This window comes from Pecten maximus, chromosome 14 (assembly GCF_902652985.1).
Source record: "Pecten maximus chromosome 14, xPecMax1.1, whole genome shotgun sequence".
Classification (NCBI taxonomy): Eukaryota; Metazoa; Mollusca; class Bivalvia; order Pectinida; family Pectinidae; genus Pecten; species Pecten maximus.
This window is the reverse complement of record NC_047028.1, coordinates 6,950,411-6,965,784: the sequence shown is the minus strand read 5'-3', so window position 1 is coordinate 6,965,784 and position 15,374 is coordinate 6,950,411. Positions and strand designations below refer to the sequence as shown.

At 37.6% G+C, this 15,374-nt stretch overlaps 1 protein-coding gene across 1 annotated transcript; it reads right to left on the bottom strand.

The window, feature by feature from the left end:
- Positions 1-1,733: 1,733 nt before the first annotated feature.
- Positions 1,734-14,725, bottom strand: LOC117342691 (sodium-coupled monocarboxylate transporter 1-like). Its single transcript, XM_033904899.1, has 8 exons — positions 14,661-14,725; positions 13,746-13,834; positions 12,759-12,830; positions 12,283-12,548; positions 5,761-5,841; positions 3,191-3,264; positions 2,578-2,715; positions 1,734-1,899 (listed from the first exon to the last, which is right to left on the bottom strand). The coding sequence occupies exons 1-8, from the start codon at positions 14,723-14,725 to the stop codon at positions 1,734-1,736; spliced, it is 951 nt and encodes a 316-aa protein (XP_033760790.1).
- Positions 14,726-15,374: the final 649 nt, after the last annotated feature.

The following is a 15,374-nucleotide window of genomic DNA, read 5'->3' as shown; positions in this document are numbered from 1 at the left end:
ACCAATATTTAGTAATTGTCATAAACAGGTATTTCTATACCCGTTTGCTCAAGTCGATAAAATCTGTGAACTTTACTTACATGTTTGTTGGTGCAATAAAGTGGAAGAGATAATCTTTATACAATGTTCCTTCTCTTGACATACATATTTGACACTTCGTTTTAAGTCGAGGCCAGTTTCGCAAGGAGACGGACACATAATCACAAACAAGGTAGGCCTTAAATGGCCATAGTTGTTACCAGGACGTTAAAAAAAAGCCATGGTAATGAATAGGACGTTATACAGCATTCAAGTAAACTAAAGCCAGATATAAATATTCTATCAAAATGGTCCGTAGTCTTATATAAATAAACTAATGACATTCATTTAATGAATGCAATCCAACATACCTGACTAAGTGATCCAGTTACGTTGACTATGATAGCAGTGATGGTTACCGAACATCCTCCATAAATAAGAACTGAAATAATCCCTTCAACATTCAATGAGGTATATAAACCAAACAATTTACAGGCAAAGAAAAAATGTGCTGTTTTGTCAAAGATACTTACAGGTTAGATTTTTTAAATGGAAAAACACCATTTTCAAGTGTAAAATGAAGATACCTCAATTAAAAGCAGTGAAGATAGTATTTACCATATTTACATATTCCAAATCATACGCATCCCTCCTACCTGATGCCTTTGCTATGGCTGTGGCTTTCGCGTCGGACATGTCCTTGTACCGAGGTTTAATGAAATCCTCAACTGTCTGAGCGCTAAGGCAACTCAGTCCGGATGAAATTGTACTGAAACATGACATCATTAGGGCTGTGATCATTGCTTAAGATTTATTTTCGACGATTTTCTTTTTTGATTTCATTTATTGAACTTTTATTTTAACAATTGGTCCAAGTATGTTTCCAACCAACCTTAAGGAGGCACTAAACAATGATGCAAGGAACAGCCCGGCGAGTCCAGGAAGACCATGAAACACTCTCACCACCATGTAAGCTAACAACTAAATACACAAAAGCGATATTTTTTTCATCATTTATATCTTTAGTATATTCATAGGTAAGACAACGGCTGATTATGAAGTTGGATCCGTAATTATCTCTTTTTTTTCTATTTATGTTGACATTTGTGTAGATATCTCATGATCCTGCATGGCTTATTTTCGAGATCGGCTTTGTTCAAGATGTTTTGGTTGCCACCGGAGTGCGGCTTATTTTGAGTTTGATTTAACAATGAAGCGTTTCCTGCAGAAAAACGCAATTGTTCAATTTTCAATGAAGTACAATATCCATGTACTTTATATGATCACAGTCTTATAGTTACGCAAGTTACGACGAATTAGGCATACGACTGCAGTAGAATGCAACTACATGTACTTGTTTTTATAACGTATGATATATACGTTATTTTCGAAACATGCTTTCAAAACCTTCCAATTATCAAGATCTTAGGATATTTCAGTAACAAGGTCGTTTTGTGTTCCTTTCACATTCCCTATGGTGTGACATTAAGTTTCGGCAACAATGCCATTTCAAACCATATGTGTATATGTAGTATTTCCAAATGTGTAACATTACCCCTTCGAATTATTATACCGGATGAGTAGAGACTTGGTGACGTAAACCCCTGACAATTAATTACTTTAACATACTTATTTACGTTATTATATAAAATATTTAGATGTCTCTATTGGTTCAGTAATCAAATGTTTAAGGGTCGTTACACAATAACACAAGATCAAACAACGCTGAACTCTAGTAAACCCACCTGGTTCGCATTACTAATGATACCAGCCTCCATAGGATCACAGCCAACAACATTGAAATAGGCAAACGTAACCATTCCTTCAATATTCACAATAGCGCCAAGTACAAAGAATGCTGGACCGGCGAAATAGAGAATTCTGGAAAATTCATGGAGCTTTTGAATGCACTGTTTCTTCTTGCAATAACGCATTGAAACTCATAAAACCATTTACTCTTATGAATTTGTGTCATATTTGAAAAGCGTTTGATTGTTAGAACGTTTTGAATGCATTAAAACACGGTGAGCGAGTGAAAGAGTTGCAAGAGACGGTTTGAAATATATTACAGAACGCGCAGTTATTTCCGTAATCAATGCATCCAACGTAATAACACAATGCATCTACATCCGCATTCATCAAAACTACATGAAAGCTAAAGATATTTTGCTTGCAGGAAAATAACAGAGAAGCTGCATAATGGCACTAATTGCCTCAGTTCCTTTCCCAAAAATGTTGTTAATAACCGAAATGTATCGTGATTTGTTGCATAAATACTGTCGTAGAAAAACAATATAGTGTATCTTGTAGAAAACAATCTAAAAAAAAAAATCAATAATAGACATTCAGAATACTTAAGGAACAATATAATAAATCTAAATTAGGCACATTTATCGGAGTGTTTTCGGTGCCATCTCTGACTTAAGCTCTTGGTAGAACGTTACATAAATAAAAACAAAACCAATCGGTGCCATCTACTTTTAAAGTACCTTGGTATGCATAATGTACGTAAAGTAAATTCTACTCGGAAGACATTAACTATTGTCGTAAAAATCTTACTTTTTAGCTTCAGACAATGTCTTGACAGAGCTAATGCGCTGTACCGTTGCCTGGTTAAAAGACATTCCAAACAATCCAATAGATGACCCGACACACAGTGACCAAAACGTATGCCGAACCGTCGGATCAGGATCAAAGCTTGGAATGAAAAGTGAAATCAAGTTACAGTTGTAGATATTTGAAACGAACTTTTGAATTGGAACTCGTTACTGAATTGTACATTTCAAACTCATTGTCGGTTATATATCAGCTGAAATGTACATATATGACCAAAGTACTGAATGCACGTTTCCAAACGTACTTTTTTAGTACGTATGGGATCAGCTCCAAAAACACACAAAAGAAGACGTGAATTCAGATATTATACTCGAATTCTGAAATTTTACATCAAATATTAAACTAATTCCGAGTAAATTGTAACTTTAGCTCAATATCTAAGACATTCAAAATATTTAAGACTTTCAGGCCGAAATATTCCTCCAGCGTTATCACTTGCTGATATAGGGTTTTGCAGTCGTGTATCGCATTGGTCGTGTTAGTTGATGAAATATATAATGTACAAAACAAAACCAAATCGGAATTCAATCACATTTTAACATTATTACATACTCACTTCAGATAGTTAATCCGCAGATTATCGTAGTTGATTCGCAAAACCTTTCTAAAATCCCCTACATCGAATGTGGCCTGTAACAAACAGGGATTAAATCTGGGGCAGTGACACAGAAATTGACCGAAGAACACCAAACAAGTGATATTCGACCTAGTCTTACTTATGTTTTCTACGACAACTGTATATTGACTCATTATTCAGCTTTTGTTAAACATGAACTGACATTTGCTAATTGGATCATGAATGTTGTCAATTCATCTCCTCTTGTTGCAGGAATACTTGGCAATTAAAAAAGCAGATCACGCCGCAAAAGCGACATTATCACTTCCACCAACTGATTTTAAACTTCATTTTACCGATTTTAAGCCGCTTGTTACATATGTTTTATTATCATAGTGGCAAAATGAATGGTATCGATATATAGATAATAAATTACTTTCAATCAAAGGAAATATTGGCGAATGATCTCCTTGCTACATAGACAATCGACGAGACGAGATTGTTCTTGCCCGTCTTAGGATGGGCCCTACATATATATATATAACGCATTCCTACTTATGGAACCATTCTTACTTATTGAAGCGTGAGGACCAGCCTCAATGCATCGTGTGCAATGACCCCCCGTTTACCGTTATTGCATTGATCTACAACTTGCAAGAGAGAGTTTTTACAACAGCATAGCAAATCTGAAGATTCTTTTCGAGTCTGTTAGTATAAACAAAATTTTGAATTTTCTGAAAGTTATTGATCTGTATCACAAGATTTGAGTGGCCATAGCATTTTTTTAATTTTAAACTGATCGTGAGTGTACTTATATATATCTACATTTTTACATGTTTCGTTTTTTATGTCATTTCGTCTCCTGTCTATTTGGCTCCTTTTTTAATCACTTTCTTTGGCCCTGATGACTTTATAGCGTTGATAGGCCGTTAAGCACTTTAACTCGTTGCTGGGTTTGGTGTCTTTTGTTTGTATCCCAATGCAGAAGGCGACTAAGTTTCTTTCCTCACTGCTATGTCATTTTGTGCTTTTAAGCCCACCTCGTCGTCCGTCAACATTTCTTTAAATTGCTACTAGTCCTAAAGTATTGAATTGATTTTCACCAAATTTGTTTAGGAACATCCTTGGGGAAAAGGGAACAGAGTTTGTATTTTTTTTTACTCTGAACCCTCAGGGGCCTGAGGGGCGGGGCCAAATAGGGGAAATAGGTGTTAATCCTTTAAATCGCTACTAGTCATAAAGTTATTAATGGATTTTAACCAAATTTAGTCAGAAACATCCTTGGGGAAGGGAAACAGATTTTGCATAATTGGTGACTGACCCCCAAGGGGCCAAATAGGGGAAATAGAGAAAATTCCTTTAAATCGTTACTAGTCACAAAGTTATGAATGGATTTGAACCCAGTTTGGTCAAAAACATCCTTTGGGGAAGGGGAACAGATTTTGCATCAATGGTGACTCTTGAATCCCAAGGGGCCAAAAAATAATCCGTGAGGTCTTTCAGTCCCCTAGCGAGTATATGTATTAACAAATTGAACATGAACATTATTTTGACATTTGGTCAAATCCAACCAGGTGAGTGATACAGGCCCCATGGGCCTCTTGTTATATCAACGGGCAGTGGGATATAGCGGCTCTCCAATGTCCCCAGAACAGAAAACATTGGAACTACCACCCCGACCTACATGGTGTGTTTCGTCAATGAAGTAGAAGACGCTTACCCTTTCGGAACACATGGTCAAAATCTATCTTACCTTTATATTACCTTTATATTTGAGCCGCCGGCTGGCATTTAGGTCCTTAATGACCTTAGCTGTTAATAGGACGTTAAACAAAATAAACCAAACCAACCTTAAGTTCTGCCCTTCAGGTAGGGCGTAAGAATTGTACCTGCTACCCCCAATGCATGATCGTAGGAGGCGACTAAATTTGGGATCTTATCTTTTCTCTCCTTTCTGAACAACTTTCTTCTTCCTAATGTCTCAATGCCTCACTTTTGGCCATTAGTTGAGCGTTCGCCGCTGTGAGGAAGGCTTTGGGTTCTGTCCCCTAGCCGAGACATACCAGAGTCTTTAAAAATGGTAGTTGCTACTCCTGCTTAGCGCTCAGCATATTGGGAATGGGACGACTGGTTCGCCCGTTGTCAGTACAATATGACCGGGTGGGGTGTCCTGCTGAGTGTATTCGGCAGTATGCTCTAGTGAGGTAGCACTATAAATCGGCAAAAGTTCCGGCCTATCACAAGGAGACTTAACACGAACATACAGCAGCCTCCCAAAACACACATACGCACTCACCACACGCATGCATGTCGCACACCAGATTTCTAGATTATGAAAATACCAAAAACTCAATTTAGATTTTTATGACTTAAGGACCTAAATCCCAGCCGGCGGCTCATTTAGCCATTGTTTAATCAAAAAGTTCATTCCAACTTCCCTAACGTTTCGGTCCCCACTGTTTTCATATCTATTCAAATATAATGTGTATGTCTTGTATTACATAGGCGCCTGATTGAAATGTATCTCGAACAAAAATTAATACCATAGAAATCGGGATTGCAGTACTTACCTTTATGATGACAGCGATCATGCCTATCGTCATAATGAGGCATTGTAATACATCCGTCCACACGACCGCCTTGAGTCCTCCCTGTAGGGGGTATAATAAGACATTGTAAAACATCTGTCCACACGACCGCCTTGAGTCTGACCTGTACGGAGATATAAGGCATCGTAAACCATCTGTCCACACGACCGCCTTGAGTCTGACCTGTACGGAGATATAAGGCATTGTGAAACGTCTGTCAACAAGACCGCCTTGAGTCTGACCGGTACGGAGATATAAGACATTGTAATGCATACGTCAACACGACCGCCTTGAGTCTGACCTGTACGGAGATATAAGGCATTGTAAAACATACGTCAACACGACCGCCTTGAGTCTGACCTGTACGGAGATATAAGGCATTGTGAAACGTCTGTCAACAAGACCGCCTTGAGTCTGACCGGTACGGAGATATAAGACATTGTAATGCATACGTCAACACGACCGCCTTGAGTCTGACCTGTACGGAGATATAAGGCATTGTAATACATACGTCAACACGAGCGCCTTAGAAAAGGCTTGGAGTCCATCCTGTATATATATATATAATGAGACATTGAAATAGATCTTTACACACGACCATCCTCAGCCAGACCAAAATACACAATTTCACACAATAAATTAAGCCCTATTTTGTTGAAGATCTCGTAACGGGAGGCTAACTCGGTAATCGCTTAATATCAAAAATCATTTTATTGCATCGGTCCACAGGACGGCCTTGAGTCCGCCTTGTATAGAGAAATAGTACAACATTATAATAGGCCCGCTCACAGGACCGCCTTGCGTCCGCTCTGTAACAGATGTAATTAGACATTGTAATACATCCGTCAACACGAACGCCTAAATTCCTCGCTGTACAAAGATATAATGAGACATTGTAATGCATCCATCCGTACGACCACTTTGAGTCCACCCTGTACAAAACTATAATGTATGATTTCACATAGTTTCATCCGTGTATAATCATTCGTATTGTTCATCATACCATTATGTTTACGAAATTTACTCTGTTCGTACAGGCGTGACACATGGAAGCGCATGTTAATATAATATACAACATTTATATAGCGCACTATCTAATCTGTTACTCCAATGCGCTATACATATTATAATATATGAACAAGTGTTATTCAGTTGTTAAACAATGTACCCAACATATCTAACATATATCGACTTGAGCAGTAAGATGATAATGTGTACAAGACGTCTACAAAAGACTATTTAAACCAAACATAAACAGAGTTTTAACCTCCTTGAATTTTGTTAGGGTTTTCCACTTCATGATAACAGATGGTAAGTTGTTCCACAAAGTGGCCGCCACCTTTCCAAAGCACCGGTTACATTAACCTATTTCGTTTATTTGATATTCTGTTTTATGACCATTTTGCTCGCCATTTATTAGCCCAATGACCGTATAGTGTTGACGGACCGTTAAGAGTGTAATAACTAAATCAATTTAGAAAGACTGGTTTTAATGTTATTAATATTATATAATGAAGATATATCTATTTCCCCGTGATCTTCTAATAATGTCTATCATATTTCAATGAGAAATCTTACTAGACGTATACAAACGACTTACTATAGAGGTGTAGATAATGGCTGTCCCTGCCACGATGAACACAGAAGCCCAAAACGGAAAATCAGTTACTGGAAACAAATATACATTTCACTTTAAAGCTAACAACGCAAGTAAAAAAGCTTTCTTGTTGAAATAAAAAAAATGAAATGATTTGGAGATGTTCCCTGTGATAAATATATATCTTCCGGTCACCGTTTCCGAGGAAGTGGCAGACATTTTAGTTGAAGTCTGCTTTGATACGAGACTGGGGATGGTATACTATTCAATTGGTCATATTAAAGATTTGGAATTTCAACACTAGGTTACCGTTAATTGGAATTTGTTCATTAAGTGTACAGTGTTAAAACTTTCCGATAACCGAGCTTAATTTCTTACTTTTTTTTTATATTTGGAGGAATACATTGTAGCAATTAAATCCACATTTTGACTTTATCTAATTAATATGCAGGTGCGGAGACATATATTTATGTGTAGTTATTGTGATCTCCCCTTGACATACGAAAGCTTTATTAAACTGATCGGTCCAGGTGGGTTTATCTTGGTGGACTTGTTATTATGTGGCACACGTAAATATGTACATTTTCATTTTAACATTTATTTCTTCAAGGCATGTTATACCAGAAAGTAGCGAAGTCTACACACAATGTAATGATACAATATTTGTTTTACTTACATAGAAGTGAAAATGGGGTAATGTGAAACATTTGTGGTTTATTGTTGGGTATCTCGGAATAATACGAACATGACGGATTTAAAAATACATACCTGCTTCCAAAGCTGTAGCTGGTCCATAGAGAACGATACCCATATAAAATATCTGCAACGGCGTCATTAAAATATTTCACGTAAACTATGTTGCTTTTCAAAACAGGTATTATAGTGTAATCTTTGAATGACTATAGCTGTTGATAGGACGTTAAATAATACTTAACCAAACCAAACCAAATCGAATTTCAAATTTGTTCTTTTTTCAGTGTGATTTCTTCCCTTACCTAGATAATCTTTGAATGACTACAGCTGTTGATAGGACGTTAAATAATACTTAACCAAACCAAACCAAATCGAATTTCAAATTTGTTCTTTTTTCAGTGTGATGTCTTCGCTTACCTAGATAACTATATGTGCGGTAAACATGAAGTTGAAATGATCGTATAAATATTACGTCATACATTTTTCGTGTATATCCACTTTTCATGTTTCTATAGCTATCCTGTTTCTCATCTTTTATGAGTTAGCACGACATGTTTGTATAACGAGCATATTTATCTTATAGTGGAATTTCTCGGTCACGAATAACATTATCCTCAATCTCGATAAATACTTAGAGAGCATGCAGAAACACGTTATGTAGTCAAACTTTAATCTATTTAAGATATGATCAAGTTTTATGAATATTTACGGATAAACAAAGCCTACGTACGTAATACAGCATCCCAATGACTGTTCCCAATGTACGGGGTGCTTTGCTTTTGTATCGAAGTTCAAAATACTATAAATAAAATAAACATTGCAATCACTACTTAGTACTTGCTAGCTTTATTACGTTACCTATAGTAAAGATATTTTTCCCATTACGCAATTAGTGAACAATAGGTGATGTTTATGAAAATCTTATATCTAGATGTCACTACACAATCAAAATGGAACAAATGAAATTGTAAAATATCACAAAAATCTTATACAAAATAGTGTCATTAAATTCAAATTAAGTTCCTAGTAATACAATAATAAAACAAACAAAATCAGTGAGTCTAGGGGAAGGAAATGCTTGAAATAAGCAAGAAAATCAGGGAATCATTATTAGCATACATAAACCTCCAAATATTAAAGATGACCAACACTAACAGGATTTTCATACAAATACAGTTACCAGCTTTTATGATATTTAGGCATGCAACTTCGGGAACAGCAAGCAATGTACACGAGACAGATGGAAAAGTAATGAACATGAAATCCTCACGTACAACGTTTTGGTACGTTAAGTTTGGTTTGTTAACGATTGATTAATTACGTATTTTTGAAAGTAAACTAAAGTCACGAGAGAACTCGTTCCGGAAACGAAATTAGTCCCGTAAGTAGCAACTGTGATGGGTACAGTTCAAAGACTCTAAACGGAAGGTCCCTGCAGGTAGGGCGTAAGAATTGTACCTGCTGCCCTCATTGCATGATCGTAAGAGGCGACTAAATTTGGGATATTTTCCCTTCTTTCTTTACAGCTTTCTTCTTCCTAATGTCTCCATTGACAATGCCTCACGTTTGGCTTTTAGATAATTGGTTTGGTTTATTTTGTTTAACGTCCTATTAACAGCTAAGGTCATTTAAGGACGGCCTCCCGTGCGTGCGACATGTATGCCTGTGGTGAGTGCGTATGTGTGTTTTGGGAGGCTGCGGTATGTTCGTGTTAAGTCTCCTTGTGATAGGCCGGAACTTTTGCCGATTTATAGTGCTACCTCACTGAAGCATAATGCCGAAGACACCCAGCAGCACACCCCACCCGGTCACATTATACTGACAACGGGCGAACCAGTCGTCCCACTCTGGTATGTCTCGGCCAGGGGACAGAACCCAAAGCCTTCCTCACAGGGGCGAACGCTCAACTGAAGGCCAAAAGTGAGGCATTGTCAAGGGAGACATTAGGAAGAAGAAAGTTGTTCAGAAAGAAGAGAAAAGATAAGATCCCAAATTTAGTCGCCTCTTACGATCATGCAATGGGGGCAGCAGGTACAATTCTTACGCCCTACCTGCAGGGCAGGGCTTTTAGATAAGCGTTCGCCCCCGTGAGGAAGGCTTTGGGTTCTGTCCCCTGGCCGAGACATACCAGAGTCTTTAAAAATGGTAGTTGCTACTCCTGCTTAGCGCTCAGCATATTTTGAGTGCGACGACTGGTTCGCCCGTTGTCAGTATAATGTGACCGGGTAGGGTGTGCTGCTGGGTGTCTTCGGCAGTATGCTTCAGTGAGGTAGCACTATAAATCGGCAAAAGTTCCGGCCTATCACAAGGAGACTTAACACGAACAAATCACAGCCTCCCAAAACACACAAACGCACTCACCACACGCTTGCGTATCGCACGTACGGGAGGCCGTCCTTAAATGACGTTAGCTGTTAATAGGACGTTAAACAAATAAAACTTAACCAAAACTCTAAACGGAATCGATTAACTGAAAGACTGTAAGTGTCCTGGCGAATGCTTTTCTCTTTACCTACCTCCAAAATATGGGTTTTTCTCGTCAAACTATTGAACACTACTGCTTCTGAACCAGACAAGAAAACATTCGAACGTTTGTTTCCCAGTTATGTACCTCTAACTGACAATATGAATTAGATCCAAACATGAAAACTTAAATATTTTTCGAGCAGTCAAAACGTATCGAGAGAACATCATATTGGACATAACTTAGATATAATGAAGGCTTGCTGAAGACAGCATTTTCGAATGGAATACAAATACCTTTCGGGATGTTATATATATATATATATTACTTTATCGTAAGGGTTATCTATATAGCAGAATAATGTTGAATTTCAAACACGAATAAATACCTAAAGATTTGCACAAAAAATGTCATGTAATATACCAAAATGTTTGTTTGGACATGTAGCTTCTTACAATCACCAATAAATTGCTATATATGCTACCAGTTTTTTCTATAGAGTAACTTTGTGGTGAGATGTAGCATGGAATAATTCTAAGTCACGCAAATGACCAAACCTGAAAAATAGCCAAGCTGTTATGTTCACAAGTGTCTATAGCACAGGGTAGGAGCATTTGTTTGACCGGATTTTACTGTATGTACGTGTAAACACTTATTTTGTTTTGACCTTGGAATGCAAATAGCGGCTGTGAATAATTTTACACAAATATGGCTTAAAGGGGGGGGGGGGGGGGGGGGGGGGGGGGGGGGGGCATTTCAGTTAATATCAATACTCCTATATCATACATTTAAGACATCTCATCATAGTAAGAAGAACATTTTAAAGTCAATTTGTTAAATTGGTGAGTTTGCAGCCTTTTTCAGAAATAGGCATATTTTACCCCAAACTCAACGGTTGAACATTTTTTCATAAAAGTAGTCTTCTTGCCACTTCAAGAATACTTTATATTGTCTAATAAGAGCATTTTTTATGGTTTTAAATACCTCCTTATATGCCGTATTTGTGTGATATCATTCACGACCGCCATTTGCAATTCAAGGTCAAAATAAAAACAGCGTTTATACATATAATAACGTCAAAGCTGGTCAAACCAATGCTCCTATTTTGTGCTTTAGACACTTGTGAGCAAAACGACATGGCAAGTTTGTGTAATATATGGGATACAAATGAGTTAATTATGTCCCCCTGAAACATGCATTTTTCTTACGTTTTGTTGAAATTTACAAACAGCTTAACAAATTACATTTCAACAGCAAGTCCCACGGTTTGCCATGATACATACTAAAAGTTCATCATGTTACTTCTGTGACATTGCACCATAAAAGGGATTTATAGGCCTGCAAAATATCAATGTTTTGACTGGATTTGCTGTTTAGATGCCCCTTAAACGGCTGGATCATTTTGTCGTTAGATATTATACCTATGTTATTAATTTACGAGGAAAATCAAATCATTTTTGAAAATAACTCATTGCTTTCCTTTACCGGTATGTTATCTCTAAAGAATAACGGTTTAATATATTCTTTATTTCATTCATAATTTAACATTAACTTATACAAAAAGTAGTACAGTACGAAAGAATGGGATCCGGAAACAAGTTGTAATAACTTGTACAACTTTTATGTTAATGACCTTAGCTGTTGATAGGACGTTCAACAAATAAAACTAACCAAACCGTTTCCTGTTTATAACGGTTTGATGTCTGACTATGCAAGCAACCTATTTTAAAAAGTACAACTAATCCTTTACCTCAAATACACTTGTCAGCTTGAGAGGGTGAAACAGTGGCGCCACTACTCGTGCGGACACTAACATGGCTATCATCAACCCAACACTCTCCCAGAGGAGATCTCCGCCATAGATGTAAACTTCAGCAGGGTAGCCTAGTACCAGTATAGACGACTGGAAGGAAACGACAAGGGAGATGGCGACCGGTAACATTCTCAGTCGACGATTCCCGACCAGATACTCCAAGGTAGTCTTCTGTCCGCCACCGGAACAGGCGGAATACACACCTAGTCATACACGGAACCACGTGTTTATTCGTAAGTGTTTTATGTTTCGCCGAGTATTTCTCACATATAATAAAAAAATTCTTATGAATATTTCAATTTTATGAATATTTAAATCGCATCGAGCGTAATGATTCATCATGTGAAAATGTTATATTGATTATAAAAAAATCCGTCGATTTTTCTTTTTAACAGTAATCATCACAGACTCACCTATCCCTATGGAGAACGAGATCATCCCAGCGAATATAACATAATCAGCCACATGGAAACCGAACTCTGACGCTGGAAGGAATCACATTCTCCTATAATATCATTAACGAACGCAGCCCCCTGTACTGTCTACAATGAGCATGTTTTCATTATATTCAATACACATATGTAGAACATATATTGAAATTGAATATCGTTTACCAGTTTATAATGATAGGTCTACCATGTATGCTTACCTTTAAACGAGTAATCATGGCATATTTTATATTTGACTTATCTTGAAATCATTTAATAGAGTATAACACAGGAATCCATTAAGACACTCCCGTGTCATTCCGTTTAGGTGTGTATTTATTCGCCAGTATCTTATAAAAGTTTGGTGCCTAAATATAAAACTACATTATATATTACGAAAATAAAAAAAAAGTATACTTACACATCGCGTCTCTTATCCTTCTGTAGCAAGCAAATTATGTCAATGCTTTTTCTGATACACTTTTCTTCCAAGCGTACACTTTTCTTTCGAGCGTAAGACTAACACAATTTATTCCACAACACGCCATTGCTAAACAAACATTAAAAGATATACAGCTGTATATCATTAGGCATGACAGGCTTCAATGTACACGACAACTTCTACTTAAAATCCGAACTTATTGGTTCCGTGCAATGATAAAGTGGCACACGGTTTCTGCCTTTTTTCAGCGCCTCTTCCTGATCACTGCCATACCATACCTGCCAGTGGTGGGGGTATAAGTATGTCCACAGGATTGTGGACGAAAGCCCGGCATTGATCACTTAGTCTGCTTGTCAGTGGTTGGGTATAATTATTCCACAGGATGATGGACAAAAGCCCGGCAGTGATCACGTGCTCAAACTTACAATGTACCTGTGGTTTGGGATGTTGAGATTTCATCGGCCCTGTATCTGCCCCACAGACTTAACTCTTGTCCTCTGTCTGGAATCGGCAAGTTTCTCCTCACTTACCATCTTGCAAGCGGTCGTGCCATCCTTCCACGTCGTTGTTGGTTCGTGTCGGAAACATAAACACGGACAATGAATTGATGGAGAATGTTCTGTGGAGAAACAAAGAGGAAATTAGTACTGCTCACTAACTAATCGCATCTTTATGTGAACACTTATATAAGTTATATATGTAAAGCATATAATATTATATACTGTATACTATTAAATATGAATTTACAACCATCCTCCTTTTGAGCACTATCACAAGAGACTTAACACGAACATACCGCAGCCTCCCAAAACACACATACGCATTCACCACACACATGCATATCGCACGCACGGGAGGCCGTACTTAAATGACCTTAGCTGTTAATAGGACGTTGAACTAAATACACCAAACCAAACCAATATATTTATATGTGTATGAAAAATAAAAATGTTAATTGAATAAATCCCTCCCTACAGTATGGGTAGAAACTGATGCATCCATGATGGGGGGCGTACGCTTACGAAAGGCACTTTTTTCCCTTAACTGAATGGACATTAAAGCAAGATATTTTTGATAGGATATGTTCAACATTTTTTCAACCAAGGATTGATTTATTTGCGTCTAGGCTCAATACTAGAATTGATTATTATGCCGCATGGTCATTTGACCCTGATGCTTTGATAGTAGATGATTTTTCTGTGTCCTGGAATGATATAATACCATACATATTTCCACCATTCAGTTTATTGGGCAGAATTATGAACAAAATTGTTAGTGAACAGGTTGACCAAGCACTATTGGTTATGCCATTTTGGTCTACACAGCCATGGTTTTCCCTTGTTTTAGCTAACCTGATATCTCTTCCTTGCAGGTTACCAAGGCACAAGGCTAACGCTTCCACACAACGCGGAGCACCATCCTATGGTGAGGCATATCAATCTTACCGCCTGCGTGGTGACAGGAAGGCACTGGAGAACCAGGGAATTTCAGCATACACTGCCTCGGCCATCACGGCATCCTGGAGGGTCGGCACAATCAAGCAGTATGAACATGCTTGGAGAAAGTGGGTTATTAGGTGTATTTCGCGACAAGTTGATCCATTTCTCCCGGCTGAAATACGGGTAATAGAATACCTTGCTGGTATTTTTCAAGACGGGGCTTCTTATTCTGTTAGTAATAGTCATAAATATATGCTAACCCAGACATTACCGTTACCCGGGGTTAAATGGTCCATGGGTTCAGTTCATATAACCAGACTGATGAAAGGATTTTAACTCCAGACCTCCAAAACCTATATATTCATATACCTGGGACGTTTCCAGAGTGCTAAATTACTTACGAACATTATGGCCACTTCATGAACTATCTTTGAAATATCTGACTCTTATATTTAGTTGCACTGGCGGCTCTTACCACTGCTTCTAGGGTGCAGGCATTACAATTTTTGGATATTGATTATATGAGAACGTTCGGAGAGAAAGTGATATTTGAAATATCTCAATTAGAAAAGACATCTAAGAGAGGGAAACCTTCCAGGCATATAGAGCTTGTTTCGTATTCTGCAAATAGTAAAGTGTGTGTCGTTAGGACATTGCGTGAATATATCAATAGAACAGTTAAACGTAAATCAAGGAAATTATTTGTCTTACAGGACCCTT